The following is a 25275-nucleotide window of genomic DNA, read 5'->3' on the forward strand; positions in this document are numbered from 1 at the left end:
CGATAAACATAAAGTGGGAAAAGTCCCCACCTGGGATTGAAAGCTGGTTCTGCAGCCTTCGCTCCTGAGTATTGGGGGTTAGTGACCACGGCCCTTCCTTTGGACAAAACCCCCAAAATGGGGGTCTCCTGTAGCTGGCTGGTGGCCACATCATTCAAGTTGAGCAGCATCACTTGAAGATGGCATTTTCAAATGCAGACATCTTGGAAATTATGTTTATGTGAAGATAAATCTCAGTGCTTTGATTTCTTCCTCATGTGACACCCCATCAGGGTGATTGGGGGGGCCCCGGACCATCCTGGGGACTGTCGCTCTTAGAAATGGGACGTTCGCATTCTGGGAAGAGCAGCAAGGCCAGGCCCTCGGGGAGGACAGAGCGTTCCTTAATTATTTCCAGCTTTCTGGAAGCTGGATTTTATACTGCTCAGTGAGTTTATGTTGTGAGGCACCAGTTCTGTGTTTATTCCATTAAAAAAAAATAAGATGAAAGAAGCAATATATTTATTTCCTTCTGTCAAAAATTTTCATATAAAATTAATTTTGAATAGGTCAACTTAAAGTGGAATTTAAATGAGTTTTTCGTAAGCAGGGTTTTTTGGGGGTGATTAAAGCTGGATGGCTTCTAATTCCCAGTTATGTAGCATTTAAGATTTTTTCATTTCACCTTTCAAGTAATCCTTAAAGAACCAACGTCTGCCCCTGTTTTTGACTGTATGTTTAAATATAAACGACTCTCGGCATTGGTGGAGTGTGGTTGAAAGGCTCTGTGACGGGGCTGTGCCGTGAGCAGTCTTTCTGGCCAGGCTGGTAAAGGGTGCTGACTTTTCCTGGTGCCCTGGGCAGGGGTCAGTTTCCCAGGAGGTTCTGGCTGCCTCATCCCAGCCTCCTTCGGGATGCGAGGCTCGTGTTGGCCACTGTGACTTTTCACTCTTTTACACGAGCACACACTCTTTCCCTAAGAAGTCAGGAAGGTAGAGTTTCAAACTGCCATTTGTCCTTTATTATCAGAGGACCTTAAAACCCCCAGTGAATCAGACCCAGAGAGAAATGGAGAGAGAGGCCCCCCCAGGGGAGCCCCTTTCCCTCTTCCTCCCCGGCCTGGTGATGCACGTGGGGTTTTGTAGTCCACCACTCACATCAACACGGTTCTCAAGTTTGTGTTTGTCCTTGACTTGTTTACCATTAAAAACTGGTTTTGATAGATATGTCTGCATCCTCCAACAGCATACTGTTTAGTCTTACCGTGCTCAGCTTCTGCAAAGTGGTATCGTACTGACAGTCATCTGAAACCTGCTTTTTTTGTTTGTTTCTATTCAGTATTGTTTCTAAGGTTTAGTCACGTTATTCCACATGACTATAACCCATCCCTGTCCACTTCTAAATTCAGTTGCACCCTAAACATCCCATAGGCATCGTGCTGACCTGGGCTTGTCCTACACTGTTCTCCCTGTGCACCCTAGCAGGGGCTTTTCAATATGGATAACCTAGGTGTGCAGTTGTGGGGTCACAGAGCCGGGCTCTGGCTTCGCAAGAGAAAGCCGATGATTTCCAGAAGGCCCACGCACCCCAGTGCTACCTGCTCCTTGCCTGCTGACTGTCCCGCCGCCTTCCGGAGCTGGGTGACCTCAGAGCAGGCAGTGTAAGCCAGGACTGCACGGTGGTCTGCTTGTCTCCCTTGGTCACTAATGTGGTCCATCACTTTTGCCCTGTTCTCTGCCATTAAGAGCCTTCTGTGAAAAACCTATTCATGTCTTTTGCTATTTTCCTCTTTTTTTTCATACTGATTTATAGGAGCTACTTAAGTGTTATAGATACGGGTCTTTATACTTCAATTATATATAGTGTTGGACATCTCCAGGACTCAGTCGTTCACTTTAAATAGTGTCTAGTAAACAGAAACTCAATGTAAATGGAGTCAGATTGCCCATTTGTTTTTGGCAGTAAGCACATTTTGCATCTTGAGTTTTTCTTTCCAATAGTGTCCTGTCAAAGTTTTTAGGTCTTGCTTTACACATTTGTGTCTTAATCCATGTGCAATTAATTTTGGCCTATGGAATGAATAAGGATGAATTTGCATTCTTTCCACAGACATAATTGTTAGATGCTCCATCTCTCCCATGTGTCTGCAGAGGACCATCCCCACCTTCCTCAGAGGCGTCTTGGTGGCATTTGCGTTTATTCTTTTGTGTAGTTTGATGTCACTGTGTCAAGTTCATGCACTACTCTGGGATCAATCAGTTTAGAGGGAATTGATTTCTTTATGGTATTAGGTCTCCTTGTCCTTGAATATGGTGTCTCTCTCCATTTACATCAGCCATTTAAAGTACCTGTCAACAATCTTGTATGATTTTTATCCATAAAGGTCTCTCCTATCTCTTATTAAATTTGATTTTTGGTGCTTTGTATTTTCTTAAATAGTGGTTTTCTACTGTTGCATTATATTGAAATGCATTTGGGTTTTGAGTTGGTCTCATTCAGCACCTGGTTAAATTGAAAGTCCTCCTTAGTTCTGTCAACTTCTGTGTGTGTGTGTGTGTGTGTGTGTGTGTGTGTGTGTGTGTGTGTGTGTGTGAGTTCGCATTTACAGTCATCAAGTCTGAATCCTGCTGGTTGCATTTCCTCCCTTCGTGCTGGTATCATGACTGCATCCTCTGGGGTAGTATCAACTGGAATCTTGTTCAAGGTTCACCATTAAAAATAATATTTGCTCTTTTTCTTAAACAGGTACCCTTTTTGAGGTTAAATAGATTCTCTATCATTCCTAGTTTGCTATGAGCTTTTATAATGAGTGTTTATAGGATTTTATAATATGCTTATTTTCATTAGTAAAATGATCACCATTAAAGTGAATTACATTTATAGATATTTTATATAGATGTTGCATTTCTCATTTAGAATGCCACTTATTTTGGTCTATTATCTTTTTTATAGACTGCTCCATTAAGCTTGCTAGTAAGTTGGGATTTTTGTAGCTACATGCATGACTAAGACTAATTTTTCTATTTTCTACTGTCTTTGTTTTTGTAACAAGTTCTCATACTAACCTCATAGAAGAGCTCAGGAATGCTCTTTATTTTTCTGTTCTCTTTGAAGTTTTATTTAAGATTGAATGGTCAGTTGAAAAGTTGGTAGTGATCTTAATATGATCTTTATGGGAAGATTTAAAATATTGGTTCAATTTAGTTTAGTATGATAGGGTTACTGTACTTTGAATTTTTTGTTAACTTGGGGGAGGTATGTTTTTCAAAAATGTGTCTTTTTTATGTAGGTTTTAAAAGTTGTTTGGCTAAAAGTTGTTTATTGTGTTTTCTTATATTTTTAATCTGCCATGTCTGAAGTTTGGTGACCTCTTAATTTATAACGATTTTAATTTGAAACTTCCTCTCATTTTCTAAATAATCACTCTTAAGAAAGTTTGCCTATTGTCCTTTTTGAAGAACCAATTTTTTATTGTGTTGGTATATATATTAATGTATGTAATGAATATTTTCCACTTCATTTTATATTTATTATTTCCTTCCATCTGTTTTCCTTTGTTCTAGTGTTGTTTTTCCTAACTTCTTAATACTAGCTTATTAATTTGTGTCCTTATTATTGTCAAATATAAGCTATCTATTTTCTTCTAAGTACAATAAGAGAAGACCCATGCTCTTACTTTTTCACTATCTTTACACTCTATTTTTAAATGGTGGTGATTTCTTTGACTCATATTTAGAAATCAAAAATATTTTTTTTAAGTTTACTTTGTGTCACAGGAAGTTGTAGACACTCAGGTGGAGAGGGTAGCAAAGAGCCCTCATGTGCACGCAGCCTGGGCAGTGGCCGGCTACCTACTGGGCCTTACCCGCCTTCGCGCCCACCCCACCCTGGCAGCCAGGTGCAGCCCAGTCCTGCACAGGGTCCTCTCAGTTCTAGCTGTCCCAGGGCCAGGCTCTGAAGGGTAGGGCGCTTTTCATTTCATACCTCTGTACCGGCGTCGCTTCCGTATTTAGACAAGATTAGCAATTTTATCAGGTAGTCACTGACTGTATGTCCCTGATTGTGGTTAAAATATATATGTGTTTTAGTGTAGTGTTTGGCTCGGAGTCTAATTAACATTCCTACATGGAGATTGGTATGTCCATCCTACAGAGTCTGGTTAATCTGTAGGTTTTCCCCTGTTTTTCATGGGGGGCTTCCAGTTTATCTTGGAAGATACTGGGTGTTTGTTCTACAGTTTTTCCTATGTTCTAAATTTTGCTTTATTCCTACCCTGATTTGTCGTTTAAAATGGACCTTTGTTGCCTTTCTTCTCTGTAAATTGGTGGTTAGAGCTAGAGGTTTCACCAGATTCAAGTGTGATTAATTTTGACAGGACTTCATAGGTGCAGTGGGACCTGGGTGGGCATGTGCCCGGCTGTGTGTGGGCTGGTCAGCAGTTATTCTTCTCTCCTTAAAATTCTTATTGATTGATTTCGGGCCCCCAGTGCTTTGGAAGTTATATACTTTGTTTCTAGAAGTTAAGTGCAGAATATTACTATGTGAACTTAAAACCTCTGGCCAGAGTGTTTTCTGCCCCTCCTGCACCCCCTAGGTATGTCCTGAGACCACTGACCCTGTCTCCGTACTGCTGCTTAGCGGCGCTTCCGTTGCTTGGTTCAGTTCCCCAGGTCAGGTGCCGGCATTGGTCTGGCGTGCAGTTCAGGCAGTGTTTGGGTTTATCTCCGGATTTTCCAGCTTCTCTGCTGCTCCTCTCCTCCTGCACCTCAGACCTTCTGTGGGCTTTCCCCTTGACTGAAGGCATGTCCTCATGTTTTTAAGCTGTTCTAGTTTTCAGTCTGGCATGTATCTGTAATACTCTGTGCTTACTCCTGAAGGGCTGTTTCCCACACAAATAATTCCAGCCTGGCAGGCATGTCCTCCTGGCCCGGGAGCCGAGGCGCTGCTCCAGCCACAGCTGCGCCTCACAGGGTGTCATCACTCACAGACTAGACCTGCTGAGCTCCCTTTGGGGTCTGCAGTTCCTCTTCGAAATCATCTTGGTTTGCTTTATTTTTTCCTGCTTGGTTGTGCTTTCAGAGTCTTCAGATTCATGTGTTCTGCCAGTTCTGGAAAACCCTCGGCCTCCTCTCCACTGTCCTCTGCAGAGTGCTGGCCTAAGTGGAGGTTTACAGGGGTGCACACACCCTGGATCATAGTGTCTGGGACGAGATGCAGGCTGTGACCCACCGTGGCCGGGTGGTGGGAGAGCCAGGCAGGGGGATCCTGGCCGGTGACAGGGAGATGGGCCCAGAAGATGGGCAGTCACAGTAGGGAGTCCTGGAGGCCGGGTGGGGGGGGTAGCGGGGGGTGGGGGGCGGGCTGGGAACATCAGCCTCCAGCAGTGATGACTTCTGATTTCTGCAGAAATGTTCAGATGGCCTCAAGTCTGCCCTCATCCTCCTGGACTACAAAGAACTTGTTTATTCTTTCACAAGGGAAGGGTTGGGGGGTGTCCTGCCCTGAGCTCCTGAGCAGCTGCTATAGGACCAGCACCCAGTTCCCCGCAGGAAAGCCAGGGGGTGACTGCGTCAGAAAGTAAGTGGACGCTCATTACAGGCTGCCTCATCCAGCTAGAGCGCTTCGGGTCCCATTCCTGACACCGGCTCTGGTTCTTTGGCTTCCTGTCTGTCACACCCGGGGCCCCTCCACCGGCTGCTGTGACCCAGCAAGGGCACTGAGTGGGTGGGCACGCGACAGGCCACTGGCCTCTTGCCTCCGTGGGCCACTGCCTCTGGGGTTGGTTCGCACTCCTGAACCTCAAAGGAGGGGGCGCGAAGGTGCCGCGTGGCCCCATGTGGCCAGGGGACGGAGGTGTTGACGGGGCTGCATGTCTCCCCTCCCTGCAGCTGTGCCTCTGTTGCCTTGTAAAGAAGGGGGACCTGGGATGGTAACCCCAAACTATTTATAAAATCCCAAGTCCGTCTAGTCAGCGGGTTTTCAGCTGGAAGCCAGTGATCTGTATGGTCTGTGACCTGGGGGAGGGAGAAGGAGTCACTGCTGGCTCTTCCATTGTTGGGATCCTGAAAGTGTGTTACTGTGTTTCCAATCAGAGTCCTGCACTTTGGGTGACATAGAAAGTAGGAATTTCCAAAACCTGAGCATGATCAACACAGTTTTTATCCTTTACCCTACCGCTGATTTTGCCAGAAAGAGCGTGATTATTGAGGGTGTTCCTTCTTACACCAGAGCAGAACTGTCCCCAGGCGCCCAGCATCCAAAAAGTAGGTCCACTCCTGCTGGGCAGGCACCACACTCTCTCTGACGGAGGGCGCTCCCCAGGCCAGTGCCCCATGGGGTGCTGGGGCCCTGAGGGCTGTGGGGGGCAGGGCTCCAGGCTCTGTGCTCACTTGTTCCCTCAGCCCCAGCGGCAGGCCAGACCTCCCCTTGCAGACCCTACGTGAAGGGAAGGCTCTGCTGCTGGAAGCCTCTGGAAGGCTGAGCTGCTTGCAGGGCTGGGTCCACCAGGGAGTGCTTGCTGCCTGGTCTGCAGAGCCAGTGGATGAGAACGGGGCTGCTTTTCAGCAGATCCATCTGGCCGTGGCAGTTCAGCCTCTGCTGGGCTTGTTCACTTAGCTGGTGCCCTGCTCGGGGTCACCCTGGCCTGCCGACCACCAGGTTCCACCTGCTGTGATCAGCATCCTCAGCATAAAAAGTACTTTCTGGGCCTGTATTCAGGGAACAGACTTCAAGAACCCTGGGGCAGCATGGGCTTGCCTCTGCCAGTGACAAATAGGAAGGGTACTGCCCCTTCTGGATGCCAAAAGGTGCACCCTGGTCCCAGGATGGACACCAGGTCACACACCCAGTGCTACCACATGCCAGCACTTCCCACGTGGACCCGCACTGCCCTATGACAGGCATCTTGCTGAGCCCCTGAATGATGGAGGAAAGCTGAGGTTGGAGGCCAGGGTGCCTTCTCCCAGACCCCCTGGCTAGATCTGAACTCACATTGGCCCCAGAGTGTGCACTGTCACCCCTGCCCCAGCATGTGTGCATTGGCCTCCAGCCACTGTGGATATCTGGTGAGATGGAGCCTCCACTGCATGTCTTGGGTGCCGACACCATGGTGGCCAGCATAGCTTTCTCTCCTTAGCTTTCCTTGGAAAGGCTGCCCTGTTGCCTGGAGTAGGAGACTGCAGGACCATTGTCCATAGTCCATGTCATGCTCACCAGTGTCGGCCGTGTCTACTCTCCAGCGTGTGGACGAGGAGAGGGCATGTTGCAGAGCGCCGTACAGCCCCATGGCTGCCCCTCCTGCCCTGCAGGAATGTGCTCTCTGGCCAGCGGACAGCTCATAGGTGGCAGGGCTCCGGCAGGAGGGAGCGAGGCCACGGGAACTCATGGGATCGCCTTTCCAGGGGAGTTGCTGGGGCAGGGAATCCAGGCCTTCTGAGTGTATCGATGGGTACCCATGGATCCTAGGCTTTGTGCCAACAAGAAGCATCTCGAAGAGCTGTCATTTGGGGAGACCGAGTTGGGTGGAGGTGAACACTGACTCAAGTGAGTAAGGAGACGGTGGAGTGAAGCAGACCCCTGGGGCTGGTCAGAGCTCTTGTTTTTAGCACTAGAAGTAGTGTCTTTCTATTTGCACCTCTGTGCTCAGCAGGCAGGCTTGGCTGGCCTGGGCTTTTAAAACTATCTTCCTGGTGCTGACAGGGTGGTGCTGACCCCCTGGCCATGTGTCTGGGGTGGTAGTCAGTCTTGAGCAGAGCCCTGTAGGGCTGATCTGATCCCCTGGCTGGCCCAGTCCTGAAGTTTTTCAGAGAAAGTAGAGGGTTTGTTTCAGAGAGCATTGGACTGTAGGGCTCTTGCACCAACCAGTAACTGCAGGGGAGGCCTGCCTTGGTCCTGACTGAAATCAAGGCAGGAACCACCGTCCAGCAGGTCCACTGGTGTGGGAAGTGCGCTCGTGGGGGTTCACGCAACGCCTCGGGGTGCCTGATCCCCTGAGCATGCTGCAGCGGAGCTGGGTCCGGCCTGTGTTCTCTCTGCAACCCACTGCTGCCAAGCAAGCAGGGTGCCGCCCTCCTTGGCTGCATGGGGTTGGGGCGCCCAGATTCAGGCTTGGGCTTGCCATTTGCACTTGTAGTGTGGCCGCTCTAGCATATTTCTCATCTCATGGATTTTGAAGAGTAATCAACTCCCTTCTTGTCTGGAAGGCAGAGCAGGGGTCAAACCAGGGCCTTGAATGTGTGCTGCTCCTTCTTAATTTCTAGAACCACAGGAAACTACACAGAGCGCAGCTCAGAGGGCGGCACTCAGTGTCCCCACATGAGTGGCTCTCTCTCTGCCCAAACGGGTGGGGCGCCTTCCCATGGGGGCATCTAGAGCATCTACACACCTCTCCATGCGTTGTATTTGTTTATTTCTTTACATTTTCATCTCAGTTGAAAAGAACAAACAATGCAACAATGCCTCTTCTTATGCCATATAATATTTTCATTTTTATTTTGTAAGCATAATTTAAGTTACAGTGAATTGTAAACATAAGTTTCTTTCTTCGGCATTGTGTATATACATCTAAATAAGGCTAAGAAAAATGGTATATATACTTATTTACGTATGAAGTTAAGGTGAGGCCACTTAATGTTATATACTTTCTTTACAGAATATTTTTAAATCTTTACATTCAAAAGTGCTTCTGGCTTCTGTACCTAGTCTCCCCTTTACATGTATGCACAGCGTTAAATAGAATAACTACAATTTAGTTAAGAACACCTTTGGGGAACATGATATTGCATATAAATCAGTATTTTGAATGGAACTTGATTATGAGTGTTCAGTCTTTTTGAATGATATTTTTAATAAGTCATGCATTGTGAAGTTCCATGCCAAGATGGCAATTGAACACATGTATCTGATTTTGCCCATGCCTGAAATTCACAAGACTCCATCAACAATATGTACATCAGCAGCGGGTGATGCTCACCCTAACACCCACTCTGGGGTCTCCAAGTGCTGCTTCCCATACACCCAGTTCTCCTTGGAGAAATGTCTGATTCCATGTGGGGGTCAGAAAATGTGCAAGAAGAGCCTGACACATCTTGTCACAGCAGAACGGAACTTCTCCAGAGATTGCCAACGGGTTTTGCAACAACTGGGTGGGGGACACCTGAAGGGCTCCCGCAGTTCAGGGCATTAGAACAGAACCACAGCGGACTTGGTCCCTTACGACCGTGAAGGGACAGAGGCCCTCCACATTGCTCACCTGGGAATATGTTGGGGTTCAACTCATTACTTTCAGAGGTTGACAAAATGAAGAGAATCAAGCCCTTGCCCTGCCTGCCTTCTGAAACCTTGTTACCCTAACATCCAGCAGGGTAATAAGGTAGTTAGTTCAGGTCCTTCTTTATAGAAACAGTCTGGGCAGCAAATGAAGGGGCGGGATGAGAAAAGCACTCCACGCAGCTCTGATGAAAGCCTCTAGGTGGTGAGCTTGTGTCCCTGCTAACAACGCAGACAGGCGCTGGGGGGCCGGGCCTCCCTGAGGAGGCAGGGGCTGCTCCTGGGGAGATGGTCTTGCTGGGATCAAAGCCAAATCCAACTGAGCTTCCAGACCCCACTCTGGTTTACAGGGCGGACGGGGGCTGGGAGCCAGGCTCACCTGCACCCAGGTGTGGTCAGCCAAACGTCGACTGTGGCAGCTCCACGGGACCTGTGCCCAGGGTCTTTGGCCCATAAATAGGAGGGGGTGCAGGTAGGAGGGAGAAGAAAACTGTATTATTATCAACCTCTGATAAAAAGAATTTAGGGATGTATTAGCCAGTTGCAGTGTGTGGACCTTTTTAGGGTCTTGATTTGAGTAACATTTAAAAAATGTGTGAGACTCTGAAAGGGGGGAACACTTTCTGCCTATCGGGTACTGTAAGGAATTATTAATTTGGGTATGTTGATGGTATTTGATTGGGTTTTTTGAAAGAGTTGCATTTAGAGATATTTTCCAAAGTGTTTGTGGATAAAGAGGTGATGGTGGGTTTCTGCAGCGCAGACAGAAAGGGGGCAGGTGGGAACATGGGGAAATGACGTTGGCCGAGAGGTGGCAGCTCTTGGCTCCCAGGGATGGGTCCCTGGGCATCGGCTAATCTATTTTCTCTGCCTTTGTGTAGTTTTGAAATTTTCCTTAAAAAATGAAAACATATATTCCAGAGAAGGTCATAAGCTCACAAGGATGGGAAAACAGAAGATCCAACATCAGTGATGTCTGGAGGTGGGAAAGAGGTGCATTTGGCCCAAGTGATTGGCCAACCAAATAAGGCGGGTCCCAAGCTGCCCCCAAGAAGCCCATAATGGCCCCAGAGCTCTGTCTCCCTCTGGACCAGGAGTGAAGGGGAGGCCGAATCGGAGGAGGCCCGGAGCAGACACAGGTGGGCTCCCAGCCTCTGGCCAGCTGCGCTGGGCGCCTGAGCCCCCATGGGGTGGCCGGCTGGAAGCTTTCTCCCTGATAACATAGTCCAGAGGCCCTGGTGTGGGGACACAGCAATAAGAGCGGGCCACAAGTTACCGTATTTGCCATGGGCACTGGGCACAGAGACTCAGTGCCCTGTAGGCTCAGCCACTGTGCTCCAGGCCGAGATGGGAGGGCGCCTCCTGGGGAGTGAAGCCAGCCCGAGAGGAGAGCCCTGCAGGTACTGAGCCTGGGCATCTGATAATGCCAGCGCCACGCACCCCCCGGGGAGGCTCGCACTGAGAATCCCACTCTGCTTACGGCTTCCATCTGTGGCTCATGGCTCCACACTTGCTCAGGGACACCTCCCGTAGCTGCCTGGCACCTGCTGATGGGTTTAGCAGGAATGACAGAAGCAAATCTAACAGCTCGGAGGAAACAGTGTAGAGAAAAGAAACCCAGTAAGTCATCCCAACTGTCCTCAGAGAAGATACTGTCCGTGAAATGTCGACAGGACGGTGTAAGAGAGAACGTTCAGGGGCCGTTGTTTCCTCAATGTGCCTGTATGGTTTGTCCATTAAAAACGATAGCAAAAATTATGCAATACGTGATGAAAAGGTTAGAGTATACATTTAAGGAAGTCTCACGTGAAGTGAGCATAAGATAACGGAAAGGAAAAGAGAGGAAATGAGAATTAGTGAATCATTCCAGGAGATTGGCCACCCCCATCAGAACCTAATGTGGGAGAAAACAAGGGAAATCGCTGCTGAGATCGTTGAGGGCCGCGGTCACAGCCGGAGGGCGGGCTGCCCCGGGGCCCAAGCGCCGCGTGGGAGGGAGAAAGGCCTCGCCAAGCCTCCAGTTTGGACATGTCCCAATCATGGGGACAAGGAGAAGATCTTATTAACATCCAGAGAGAAAAGCCAAAGGATCTGGAATCAGGGCCTGACAATTTCAGGGACAGTATTGGGGATGGGCCATCACAGCCCCGGGAGGTGGTTTTGAAGCCGGACTTCCCTCCGTGGCCGCCATAGCCATGCAGTGAGGGGAGCGTGAGTCCAGGCTCCCACAGACAGTGCCCCGAGCCCGGCCTCCCAGGGCGCGTTTGGAGCCTGAGTGCCTGTCAGATGAGAGAAGAGCCAGGAGAGAAGCCGAGCGGGATGCAGACGGAGGGAGTCCCTGGGAGGACAAGCAGGCTGACCCAGGATGCGGCTGTGCGGGACCCCAGGGGCCTGGCTGCGCGGGGCTCTGCAGCCTCCTGGCCGTTGTGTGCAGGGCTGCAGGCCTCTCGCCCTGCAGACGGGAGCCTGTCCCGGACTCGTCCTCGGCACTGACGTGCCTGGACCACGTCACCCCTGCCTGCTCCCCTCCCTGCCTCTGGCCTTCCTCACCCGCGGAAGCGCCTTCTGGCGCCTTCTGCCTGGCTCGTATCTGAGGACCGTTGTTGGCCGCAGTAGGCACAGAAGTGGGGTGCGGGGCAGTTCTGGTCCAGGAGGTCCTACGGGACACCACAGCAGGCCAGCCTTCCATTTCCTGGGGTCACTCATGACCTTGCCCCAGAAGGAGCTCTTTTCTTGCCAACTATACTGGGGTCTGGGGACAGACTGGGCCTGAGACTTTATGTTCCTAGGAACCTTTACCACCTTCTTGGTCTGCTGCCTTTGTGCTCCCTGCTGTCTGATGAAGAACACATGCTTAGGGACACGTCCACGGCTGGTATGACCACAAGGAGAAGCAAGGGGGTGCCTAGCAGTCAGCGCCTTGCTGGGGGGTGGGCATGCAATGGGGGGCAGGGAGCTGAGCTGCCTCCTCCTGGGGTGGCAGGGGTGCCCATGGTTACTGCTGTGCCCCTCTTCTTTCCCAGCACGTGTGCTCTTCACGTGTGACACGTTTCTCAAGGGAAGATGAGGGCATTTGAAGATGAGCAGTGCCTGCCCCTAACCCCGCCATGGCCTTCGTCTCCCCCGCCCTCATGTATAGGCAGAAATGTCAGTGTAAGAGGAAATCATGGTTACACAGTTGAAATACCTATTATTTTCCCCAAGATTTGAGTGAGTCATTCTTTACGTGAACAGACCTTAAACTTTGGCTGTTTTCTAAAGAATAGCGTTTCTCTTTATTTCATGTCTGTATGATGACATGAAAGGGTGTCATGAAAAGAGGACTTCACCCATGTCATGGAAAATTACAGCATCCTTTTTATGATCATTTATTTTTTTTTAAAAAAAGAGACTTAACAGATTTTTTTCTATTTCTGATTGAGAACTTGTAATTCTCAGCACAGGCCATTTCTTTTTGAAACTCTGAATGTAGTCTTTGTGCTGTTACTAACGTCATGGGTCTGATTGTATTAATATGTTTCTCAAGGCACAACCTATAAAAGCAATTTTCTACTCCACCATAAAATATTCATGAGAATACAGGCTCTGTTGTTTGGGTGCCACATTCTTTAAGTAGAGAAGGTTTTATTGTTTTCTCCAGGGTGCTTTGGGTCAAAAGTGCTAGCAGTTTCTGTTGGGAACTCATGGCATTTCAAGTCGTTTTTGATACAGAAATAGTACAAGTCCCAGTTGACGCACTGGATGAATGGGGCCGTGGTGCTGGTCTCTGCAGCTGGTGCACGGGTGGGCTGGGGATGGCGGGCCACCTCCCAGCACCTGGCATCCCGCCGGGTGTGCCAGGCGGGGGAGGCAGTGATCCTCAGGAGGCCCTGGGGGTCCTGAGCGCACGTGCCCGTGAGTGCCCATGCCTGGCCCTACCGCGGTGCAGTTCTCATGGTCACCATGTGTCTGATGTAGGTTACACATGGCTTTACATTCTCTCTGCTCTGCTTTTGACTTTGTTAGCATAAGAATGAAGTTCTATGTGATACTTCAAAATGGTAAACCAAGGCAGTACTTGGATCCCTTTCCTGCAGTAAGTAAGCCCCCTGGGACCACGTTGCAGGAGACACCTCTGACCTGGCCTGTCAGCCACTGCACCCCGCACCTCTGCTCGCTCGCCCCTGCCTGACCAGAGGAGAGTGTGGGGAAGCCATCAGTCGGCCGGTCTTGCTGATGAGCTTGGACTCAGACGTTCTCAATAATCCATCAGCAGCCCGGAAAAACAGAGTCAGGTTTATCTGTGAAAGCAAGGTTGGCTAACCTGAGGAGGTGCGTTAGTGACTCGCCTGAACTCTGAAGTGACCTTACCAGGTAACGAGAACAGCTTTCGAACCCGGTCAGTGGGCTCAGAGAGGGCGTGGGTGAAGCTGACAGTCACCGCAGCACGGTGTTCAGAGCGCCCCGCACTGCCACACCTGGGAAGGCAGGGCTGTAGCCCCCTGCTGAGGAAGGAACACCTGAACCAGTTTCCTTTAAGCATCCGAGGCACATTTTAAGTTCTTTCACTGAGCTTTCCTCCCTGGCCTCCATATTTTATTCCTTAAAAGAAAGTCTAAAACTATGGGGAAAATATGGAGGTGTTATAAAACTGGTACTATTTATTCAGTTTTTCTGTTTTGCTGTATTTTGTGATGAAAATGATCAGAAACAGAAAAGAAAGGAAATTAATAAATCCAGCCTTTACCAGCTTGTGTGTGGTGGCATGGTAGAGCCTACTTCTGTTCTTGAAGACAGTTTATTATGTGTGTGGACTTTTCTCATGTAAATAACATGTGAAATCCTGTTAATACGTCAGGCCTGGTACCCATTTGGACAAAAATACATACGTGCATTTAAAACGTTGGCAGTTGCGCATCACTGACTTGGGGAAAGAGGCGGAAGAGGAACAATCCATGGGTATTGATCCTGTGCCTATGCACCATAAAGATCGAATGCTGGGATTTGCCGGCCCCCCCTCCCTGAGGCCTGGGGCTGGGCCCTCCGGTGTGGAAGCTGCCACAGGCTCTAGGCATCTGTCAACTCAGCATGGGACCTGGGGTGGCGCTCAGGCCAACCAGGAGCCAGGGCTTGGCTGCAGGTCCCAGGGCGGGAAAGGCAGCGATTTCAGTGAAGGAACCAGAGTGCCTCGTGTCCCGGGCACCGCTGTGCCTGGGCAGCATCCTGGATGTGGCCTGCGTGAGCTGGACCCTGCAGGAATGATGGCCCCGGTGTAGTCGAGGACACCAGTGCTTAGAGTGTCCTGGATGGAGCTGGCCTGGGGGCCAGAAGCCAGGCCTCCCTGTCAGCAGCGTGCGCTGGCCTTGCCTCATGAGAATTACCGCCAGCATGGGACCTGCTACCTGGGTGGCGACCACAGAAATGCTCTGACCCACGGGATGTTTGTCCAGGATCCTGGGGCCAGGGAGCTGTGGAGCACACACTTCCCAAGGAGCTGGGCCACGTCTGGACTCAGAGGCCCTGCGGCCAGGGGGTCGGTCCCAGGGCATGTGGGTGGGCACTCTCAGGGAGGCACTGGGGCAGGGTCAGTGCACAGCATGGCCTGACCTGCAAGGGTCCAGGCAGAGGTGGCCCAATGGTGAGGACCCGGTCCTTGGTGGCCCTGGTCTGTTCAGTTTGGGCTCCTGTCTCAGCCTCGAGCCCCTGAAGGCTTTGGTCTCCTGCCCTCTGCCCTCCAGGTCTGAGGTAGGTCAGCTGATGAAAACTGAGCCTGGAGCAGGTTGTAGGAGAGCTTTCTGGAAAGGATGTGCAGAGGTGCATGGGCTGGCCGGGCTGGCACCGCAGTGCCTCAGGGAGCCATGAGTGGAGCCCAGGGGCTCACCTGTGTGTTTGAGGGGCACCACGGTAGTGAGTTTGCAGGGCCACACTCACAGCGCGTGCCACACACACCTCTGTACTTCTCAGACATAGGCCTGCTATCAAAAGAGTGCCCGCACCGGGCTGCTCTGTGATATCCATGATTTAAAACTTTCCTTCTGCATTCTTTTTCTCACTTTAATTTGGTATTGATTTGTAAGCATTAAGATTGATTTAGCTTCTGTTTCTAATCACAATCACTTGAAGCTCCTTTTTGGCAGTACATTAGTACGATGGGGAAAACCTATTTCTTTGTGAGGTACAGAAGCACATAACCCTGATGGATGTGCTGCACCGTGAGCCGGGAGAACGTTTTATTGGCTGCAGTCCATAAACATGTTTTCTGAGAGGGTGCTCACTTCACCATGGAAACGGCTTTCCGTCTTGAGCGTCTGTCTGGACCACTTCATGGCACACACTGTTCTGGGGTTCATGCACACGAGTCTTCACTGGCTTCGTGAAAAAGGAGTGGAAAAGCTGAGGCCAGTTAGCTTTCGTTCACTGGTGTTTAGCTCTTCAGAGCCATTTCCTTCCTTTTTCTCTTCGTTGACCTTCAGAAATGATGCCTGCAGCAGGGTCCTGAGGGAGCAGGGCCTCCCCGCGCGGAGGTGGGGTGGAGGGAGGCGAGTGCGTGAGTGCGTCTTGGTCTGACCTCCCACTCCTTCGGTGCTGAAGGACTGGGTCCATCAGGGTGGCTGCATCCTGCATTCCAGGCCTGTTGGGCAAGAGAGGGGCAGAGACATCGGCAACGGGGAAGGTCCCGCGGCATGTGGGTCCCCCAACGGGAGGGAGGGCGGCAGGGGCGGGGGGCCTGCGGGGACCGTGGAGTGACCGGGCTCTGCGCTGTGCTCTCTCCCGCAGCGGACGTGGCCTCGGCCCTGCCTTTGCCGGTCGCGCCCCCGGCGGTGCCCATGGAGCTGCGCCTGGACCACCAGTTCCCGCTGCCCGTGGCGGAGCCCACCGTCCGCGAGCAGCAGCTGCAGCAGGAGCTCCTGGCGCTGAAGCAGAAGCAGCAGCTGCAGCGGCAGATCCTCATCGCCGAGTTCCAGAGGCAGCACGAGCAGCTCTCCCGGCAGCACGAGGCCCAGCTGCACGAGCACGTCAGGGTGAGTCTGGGCGCTGCCTGCCCACGGCCTGCACACCGCGCTGCCCAGCCAGGCGTCCCGCTGCGGAGCCCACCGCAGAGCTCACCGTGCCGAGGCACTGGGCGCCGGTGTGCCTGGCCCTGGGGCCCCGGCTAGGTGACTCACGGAGGGTACAGCCTAGAGTGGGGAGCAGCGTCTAAGAGCCCCGATGTGGACGTGCACGTGCAAGGGGGAGAGTGCCTTCCATGTACTTTCATCCAAAAGTGTCAGATGTGTCCCTGAATAGGAAAATCATCGGCAAGAAGAAACACCAGAATGTAACAGCGGTCGTGTCCGCATGGCCATTTCCAAACCATGTTTATTTTCTCTTGGGACTTGTCAGATCTTGTTTCTTTCCATAGGTCTGTTATAATTGGAAAAAGATAGTGATATTTTCTTTTCACCTAAATGGAATAAGAAATTAGTTTATCTTTTGTATTTACTCTCTACCCATATTTAATATGATCCCAGATTTTACAATTGTATACACTGGGAAGAAACGTGTTGGTGACGCGTAGGGACATTGCACCATACAGTCGCTGGGCCCGCGGTGTGTCTGTGACTCTGACGGGCCCTCACTCTAAATTTAGAGCCACGTGGAACGACACTGTCCAGTAGAATTAATGTAGGGTATGTTAAAATTACATGGGTAATTTGACGAGGTCTGGTGGCCACCTTAGAGCAAAAACACCCAGGCCATGTGAGTCATCTATTTCTGTGTAACAAATGACACCAGAATTTAGCAGCTTTAAACAACAGACATGTACCATGTCCGGTCTCTGTGGTCGGGAGTCCAAGGGCTACTCAGCAGGGGGCTGCTCAGCAGGTCCTTCAGGGTGGTGCTGGAGTTGTCGGGCAGGGGGCTGGGGCTGCAGTGCTTACTCCCACCGCTCATCCCCCTCAGAGGGAGCCATCCAGCTGATGGTGTCTTCTGTGGCCTGACCTTGGAAGGGGCGCACCCTTTCTAAAGCCTTAATCTGCTGGTCCCGTGGCCCAACACCGGCACATCCAGACGGGCCTAGACGAGAAAACCAGGAGCAGGGATCGCTGGGTGCCATGGGGACCTGCCTACCAAACATCAAAGTTTGTTTGTTGTATTTACCTTCATATTTCTAAAGTACTTTTTTAATGTGGGGTTGATGTTAAAGTGTTAGGTTCATGCTAAGTCTTGGTAAACAAACCATTGCAACTAGGCACATACAGGCAAATCTCCACGTGGACCAACTGCATTCTAGGTGCTCTGTGTCCTACAGTCTGTGGCTGCTGCTCTGGGTAAAGCAGATGTGGAGAATCAAAGCCCACCCCTGTGGCTTCCCCCGATGACCCCCCGTGCCCTTTCCATGGAGACCCATGGCCGTGGGCGGGTGTGGCTCTGCCTGGCCTTGGCTGCCGCAGGCATCAGACCACACCCGGGTGGCATGTGCCCCGCAGAGTACCTGGTGCACCTGTCCATGTCTGCCTTCACCACGGGAGCTTGCCCTCCTTGTGTACATGAGCACAGCATATTCGTGTAGTCATCACAGTCGGGGGGAGGAGGCTGTAATCACCTGGCCGCAGACTTCCCGTAGGCCCGCTCAGTGAGCCGCGTCCCAGTGCCCTGTGTGCCCGAGCGGGGGCCTAGGGTAGCTCCTGGTCCGTGCTTCGTGGGGGCCACGGCAAGCAGTGCCTCTGAGGGCACCTCCCAGAGCGTTGTCCTTAGCCAGGCTGGGCTGGGAAGCTGCGCAGAGGCCCTGCGTCCTCGGCGTTTGGGCCTCGCTTTGGTTTTTGTCGGCTTGTGGGGGTTGCCGTGGCCTCTGTGGTGTGTCGTCCTGCCTCAGCTGGCCACCCAAGGCCACATCGGACAGACTAAGGTCAGGATGCCTTCTTGAACTACTAGGAGTCCAGGCCTTACCGTTCACCTGCAATATTCTGAGCAACCTGGGGGCCCCGAGTTAAAGATGTTACTGGTCTCCATGGAAATTGGCTACCATTGTGATCCTTCAGTTTGTTTTGGTGATGCACTCTTGGGCTTGGGGTGGGGCGTTTGAGGGGTCCACGATAGCACGCACCGTGCCCCTCACTTCCCACACACGTGACCTGCTTCTCTGGCGGCTACCGTGCAGGGCTGGTGGGGTCTGCGTGGCTGGGCCCGCTAGCCGCCGAGGCCCAACCATGTTGTGTTTGGGCGTAGCAGCGTGACTCTGATTTTTAGGATGGGAGAAAGGTCTGTGTCAGGCTGGCCATGGGAAATGGTTGCAGGCCGGCCGAAAGCCACTCCCGGGAGCTGCTTATAGCCCACCCAGCAGCCTTGATTTGCAGGCCTTTTAGCAACTGACAAGAGCCCCCAACAGGCTGCCTGTTTCCTTTGTCTTTGAAGCTGTTTCTGTGACTCCTAAAAGCAACTCAAACCAGACCCAGCTCTGTGATACCCGGGACATGCGGCCAGTCCATGCTGAGTGCCGTTGTGTCCTGCTGGGCAGCCGCCGTGGTGAGTGGTGGCCGTCCCACATCTGCCATCCTAGAAATCAGAGGGACCACCACACCGGTCTCCTCCCACCCATTCAGATAGGCCTCCTCTGACCTGGCCGCCTCGCCTCCAGGCCAGGGTACCATGTGCCCCCGCATGCCCCCCATCCCTGCAGCAGGATGGCAGGCCCTGCTGTGCACTCAGCTGCCCCTCACCAGCTTTCCTGCAGGCCTAGCCCAGGGCCTCGAGGAGGGAGCTCAGAGCCACTTGTTGAATTGCCTTTTTCCTGTGTTTTCACTGTCCCTCGCACACACGTGTCCCCGACCTGCTAATATACCAGGGAGCATTCGACCGGCATGTGCCTGGACAGCTGTGTCCTGGACTCACACTGGTGGGTTCCTGTGCCAACAGGGATCAAGGAGACAGTGATTTTCTGTGTTCTCATGTGTGTCAGTTGAATTTGTAGCTGTTACAAGAAAGAAACCATGAGAATTGAGGAGTCAGCCCCGTGAGTGAGAGGAGCTGTGGGGCAGCGCTCTGGAGCACAAGGGCTATGGGGGGTGGCCTGGGGCCTCGCCTCTCTCTGTCTGCTGCTTCTGGAGTTTGTGTGCCCGCTTAGAGGTGGAGGGGTCTCCTGAGTCCTCACATCAGAGCCCGTGGGCCCCCAAGTGGGCGCCACATAGCCGACCAGGCCTGGCCGTTGGCTTGGCATTTTAATCATTTCATTTTTGCATTTAGGATGGGGATCATAGACACCGTTCAGACCTCCTAACTGTGTTGTCACATCAGCCGGCTTTGGTCAGATGACTCAGCCTCCCTCCACATGCCTTTGCATCACTGTGGGCATTTGGCAGTGGTGTTTGTCAGAGAGATTTCTTGAGCTCCATTTAAATCATCGTTAAATCATTGGTGAATCTGAGTAGAATTTTGTGATTAAAAAGGAAACAGTTTTTAAATGTAAGTTAAGTCGCGCTCTTTGGGTAAGTAAGTCCCAGTTCTTGACAAGGTCCCAGAACTGTCCTTGTACTTGACGTGGGCCCCTGGCTGGTCGTGGCTCACTGGTACTGCCTTCCGACAGGAGGACGGAGGGAGGGAGGGGCTGGGGGCCGCGGTGTTTATGCCTGACAAGAGTTAACAGTTCCATCAACTGGGCTGGAGTCGGTGACTGAAAGACCCTTACCGAGATTTGCTGCTTTGGGGGTTTGTTGTGTTTTTACCTTTTTAAATTTTATCAAATAAATGCACGTTTCTAATGCTGCAGTCTAGAAGTCATTGTAGGGCCAACCAGTGGAACCTGCCTCCCACCGCCCTCCCTCTCTCCCACATGGATCGTGAGGCCTGAGGGCTGCTGTGCTCCGTGCCTCTGGCGGGCCAGCTTTGTCATCTGTTAAACACGGTGATTTCCCACTTGCCAGACAGACAGGGTACACTTGCCCCTCCCCCCCACACACACATGGGTGCTTCGCCACTTCCTGGGTGCCTTCTGGCACTTAGACCTGCCTTCTGCTAGAGAAAGCCCTGGGGCCTGCCTTCTCGTGCCTGTGTGGTATGCAGAGCTCACCCCTCAGGATGGCTACGTGCCGTTTCCGGTCTGGCTCCTGGCCTTCCTGGGGTTAGTGATCCCCTCTTCCCGGCAGCCTCGTCCCTGCGCCCCCGGCGTGGTCTGGCCCCACGCTCCGAGAAGCCTGCGAGCGCTGCTCCGGGCAAACACTGGCGATCGCACTTGCGGTTTTCAGCCCCACAGTTCTTGTACCACAGGCCATTTTTAAGTGTAATGAGGCAAGAATGTGGTTTTTGTACTTCATAGTACCTGTAATCTGAATGTTACATCTTTAGATAAGAATCAGTGATTTGAATATTTAATTTATGCAGATAAAAAGTTACGACATATACACCTATAGGAAATGTAATCATATAAGTGTATAAACAGGGCCCTTCCCACCTGAGGGTGATGACCCCACTCACTGTCCGTTCCGTGAGAGTGTCTCAGTTAGCTTTTGCTGTATGACAAACCCCAGGAGCCATCGTCGTGTTGAGGGTCGTTTGAGCAGTTCTGCGGGCCTGGGTCCCCTCACACTCCTGTCATCAGCTTTGGCCACTGGCAGCTGGGTGACCTGGAGCAGCCTCACCATCCAGTCTGGTGTTGGCAGGCTGTTAGGGGCTAGCGGATTATCTGCTGGCTTCAGAGCTCCAAGCTCAGCAAGAGGCCAGTGCAGGTCTCAAGGCTGAAGTGAGAATTCATACAGGAATGAACCAACGGAATGGGTGCTGCTGGGGCATGCAGCAAACCGGGGCCAGAAGTGCATTTTTTCTCTAGGGGGCATCCTTCCTGACTGACTGCGACTGGGGTCGAGGTGCCCATGAGAGGGGGAAGGGGGCAGGGCTGTGGGCCTGGACACAGGACCCCCAGCATGAGCCGCATCAGTCCCTGGGCCGTGCACCGGTCCTGGGTTCAGGTGTGCCGTGCCTTTGCCTCCATCCATGGGCAGTGGCGTGTCTATAAATGTAGGTTTTGGTGTGTTGTGTGTGCCCTGGAAATGTGTCACATGTTCATTTTCACTGTTGGAAACATTTGCACACTGTTTATAGAACACAGTATGGACGCAGACAGCAGGGTACCCCCAGCAGCACGCCACCCATTCCCCATGGCAGCTCCAGCCTTCTCTGCTGGGGCATCTCTGTCACCCATGTGCCCTGCATCCCCCCAGAATTCTGACGACAAGCCTGCTGTCTGTCTACACTTCCCACAGGCTTTGTTTTTGTGGATTTGTACCTCTTTTTAAAGTATTCTTCTGTCCCTGTTAGTCTTTGGAGAGGAGTGGGGATGATGTCTGCTTACCCAGGCATGGTCCGTCCTAAGTGCCCCTCACGGCCGGCCCCACAGACCCTCCTCTGCAGCCCTGAAGGACTGGCTGGCCAGCTGCCCGGTGACAGGCCCAGCAGAGGGCAGGGTGGCCCAGGCTCGGGGCTGCCTAGTGGATGGGAGAGAAGCAGGCCCGCCTATATACTTGCATCCTTGGCTGTGTTGATTTTATGAGGAATGTTCTCATCCTAATAAGTCTTTCTGATCCCAGAAGTCATTAATGTTAGTTATTGAATAATTGGAAATTGCAGAGAAGAAAATGTTACTCCGTTGCTATTATCTAGGAGAGCTCTCTTAATCTTATATTATGTAATTGTTGTGTGTGTCTGTAGTTTTATGGAATTGGGGTCCTACTCTCACATTTTTTTTATTACCATTACATACATTACAAGATTATGCTTTTACTGGTCTTATTGTAATTTTACAATGAACTGTAATGAATTCAAAGAACCTCTAGTTGAATAGTTGAACATTAAGGTCCTTTCCAGTTTTTCTCCATTTTCCGTGTCCTGTGCATGAATCATGTGTTTGTTCAGACAGAACTGAGATGGTGCTGCTGGCTCCGGACAAGCACGTGGCTCTGGCTTCTGTTTCCTGTCGCCGTGCTGCTTGCTGACACCCTCACGGTCCTGAGTGTGCACGTGTCTGTCTGTCTCACACACACACGCCGTGCTGACTCCATGGGCAGCATAGTAAAGCAGCGGTACCCACGGCAGCGCTGTGAACTGGCCCACCCAGAGCCTGCCTGGGAGGCGCAGCCGTCCCCACCCCGTGCCCAGGGAGCAGCCAGTGCCGCACAGCAAGCGCCTCTGGGTGGGCCCGGCACCCCACGGTCTGACGCAGCAGTCGGGCTGGCTCACGTTCTATCTCCATTCTTCTCACACAGTGTCTGCATTTGGTTGATGGTGGGTAAACACATTTCTATACACTAATTGACTTTTTGCGCTTTTTTCGCTGTTTCTCCTTTGCTGTGTTCCTGTTGCAGTGCTGGTCTCTTTCTTACCATGAATGGGTATTCTTTATAAAGTCAGTGTCCGTCACATCTTGTCACTTGACAATGTCCTATCCTCATTCATGAACCAAAACGTTTTCCTGAACAATTAAAACTGCCACCTCTGCCCCAGAGTAGGTGGTGTTTATGTGCCCAGTGACCCCAGCCTGCTCCCCGTGCCCCTGCCAGCATCGTGCTGCTCTCGGCAGGAGCCCCACACTGCGTGGCAGCCCCTGGCTGGGTCTCCGCTCCCCACACACTTATTCTTCCTTTAAACTCCCCTTGGCTTGTCTGGCCCATTTATTCTTCCAGGCACATTTCAGAGCCGTTTCTCACAAAGCCCTCCAAACTTACTCTGGAAATTAAGTTGGAGCCAGTTAATGAACCGACACAAGGTCTAATAACTTTCTCATGTTAAATTTCTAGTCCTAAGAATATGTCTTACCTCTGATTGGAGGCTTCTGTCTTCTGAAAAGGCTTCCGGTTTTTTCCATGTAAGGCTTATAGATTCTGTATTTACTTAGTCTTGGGTATTTTATACTGTTTTTCTGTTATGAATAGGATGTTTCTTCTCTTGGCAACCACCAGTGCATAGATGAGCTCTTGGCTCACTATTATTTGTTAGCCACTGAATGTGGAGAGCTTTCTCACTAGTCCTAATAGTGAGAAATTTCTAATTGGTTATCTCATGTTCTCTAGATGGACAGTGTCATCTGCAAATAATCATCATCTCCTTTTTTGTTTAGCTGCAGTAACTGAACTCGTGTAACCACAGGAAAGCTACCTGTGATGGCATGTGGGGGTGGCCGTGTCGCCAGTGCTGGGCCCTGGCTGTGGACAGCTCACTGCCTCAGGGTCCTGGCAGCTGAGGACGCAGCCTCCCCTCCTGATTGTGCGCCTGCAGGGTCCCAGGAAAAGTCGGACCGTCCCTCCCAGGCCCGGTCTTCCCCAGGGCCGCTCCGCAGCTCCGTGCTGGGGCCGTACCTCTTCTCCATGGTGTTGAGCCAAGCCCCCACCGGCCCTGGCTCCATGCGTGAACAGTAGGACACTCCCCAGGGGCAGAGGCCTTCTGGGTCCTGTGTGTAGAGAGCCTGGCCCTTTCCCCTTAGGAGCCTGTTGGCAGGATGGGTGCTGGGTGCTGTGGAATTAAATCATCTTCTGAGCTATTTGACGGCTGTCTGGTGCTCATCTGGGTTTTGATCGTCTCACAGCAAGTGAGTTTTCCCACTTTGCCAGGGCAGGATGCCCTCTCCTGGTGCCCTCAGCCCTTCCTGGCCTTGCTCCCATTAGCCGCCTGGAGCTGCTGGGAGCGCCTGCGAGGCCGGCCGGAAGCTGGGGAGACATGGGGTTCCCTACAAGAAACAGCCTGTCTCTCTCACCTTTTCTCTTATGGAAAAGACTTAGCTTTTCCCTTACTTTTTTTATTGTGGTGAAGTTCGTCATTTGACCATTTTAAAGTGTACAATTCAGAGACTCAGCACATTTACCAAGTTGGGCAGCCATCGCCACAACTAGTTCGCAAACTTCTCATCACCCCAAAAAGAAGGCGTGCAGCCATTTGGCAGGCCCTCCCCTTCCCTCCCCCCGCCCCTCCCCACCCCCAGCCCCCCAGCAGCAGTGACCCACTCGCTGTCTGTGCGTCCGCTGCCCCAGGCATCCATGTAAACGCGATCACACACTGCGTGGCTTTGTGTCTGGCCTTCAGCCTGTGCGATGTGTTCGCGGCTGGCACGTTGTTGGGGGTCAGCGTTTACCTGCCTCCGGGACCTTGAGTGCACACCCTTCAGGGGTGTGACCACCCTCCTGTGGGTGCGCATTTGGGTTCTTTCTTCCCCCCGGCCACTGTGAATAGAGCTGCTGTGGATATTCAGGTAGGAGCTTTTGAGTCTCTGTTTTCGATTCCTCAGGGTGCTGACTAGGGAGTGAATTGCTGGGTCTTACGGTGACTGAGTTTAACTCTGAAGAACCACTACATCCCTGACGCATTTTTTTATTGTGATAAAATATACATAACATAAAATTTACCATCTCATCCATCTTGTGGCACACAGCTCAGTGGCGTTAAGTACATGCATGGTGCAGTGCAGCTGGCCCACCATCCTCACCAGAACTGCACCCAACTGGCTCCTCTGGGACCTCAGGGACGCAGGATCCTGCAGCGCTTGTCTGGGCCAGCTCAGTGGACTCCCAGGCCTCCTCCTTCCCCCTCTCTCCTCCCCACTCCTCCCCATCCGTGCAACGCCAGAGCCACAGGCTCTGGGGTGCAGGGTCCCGGCCTGTGTGGGGCAGACCCCATCTGATGCAGACCCCCTCTCACATAGACACCATGCTGAAGGCCGACCCTCTGTCTTTGTGACATTGTAGTGGCCAGTTGGGTAGGAATGTGAGTAACAAATGCAGAGGGCTCTCTGTCACTGCTGGCTGCGCTGGAAGCAGGAGAAGGGTGGTGAGCACGCTGGAACATGGTGCCTCCGGCTGGAGCTGGGACACCCAGCAACATAGAGATGGAAGTGGGCCTTCCCGTCTGTGCCCTCCTGCGCCCTCCACCTGTAAATCCCCCACCCCTGTGGCAACCGTCTTCTCTTCTCTGTGTCTGTGAGTCTATTTCTGTTTTGTCCTTTTGTTTTTAAATCCCACATATAAGTGAATCATATGGTATTTGTCTTGATGCTCCTAGCTTATTTCACTGAGCATAATACCCTCTACGTCC

The 25275-nt window shown here is 51.8% G+C and overlaps 1 protein-coding gene across 16 annotated transcripts in view; it reads left to right on the top strand.

Annotated features, from left to right (window-relative positions):
- The window catches only part of HDAC4 (histone deacetylase 4), a 286681-nt gene that overhangs the window by 155238 nt on the left and 106168 nt on the right, over window positions 1–25275 (top strand). For all 16 annotated transcript variants that reach the window (XM_057503363.1, XM_057503365.1, XM_036901195.2 and 13 more), the window contains one exon: window positions 16003–16247. In XM_057503363.1, coding sequence (XP_057359346.1) covers window positions 16003–16247 — 245 coding nt within the window. The remainder of the gene's footprint in view (window positions 1–16002; window positions 16248–25275) is intronic.

This window comes from Manis pentadactyla, chromosome 6 (genome assembly GCF_030020395.1).
Source record: "Manis pentadactyla isolate mManPen7 chromosome 6, mManPen7.hap1, whole genome shotgun sequence".
Taxonomy (NCBI): domain Eukaryota; kingdom Metazoa; phylum Chordata; class Mammalia; order Pholidota; family Manidae; genus Manis; species Manis pentadactyla.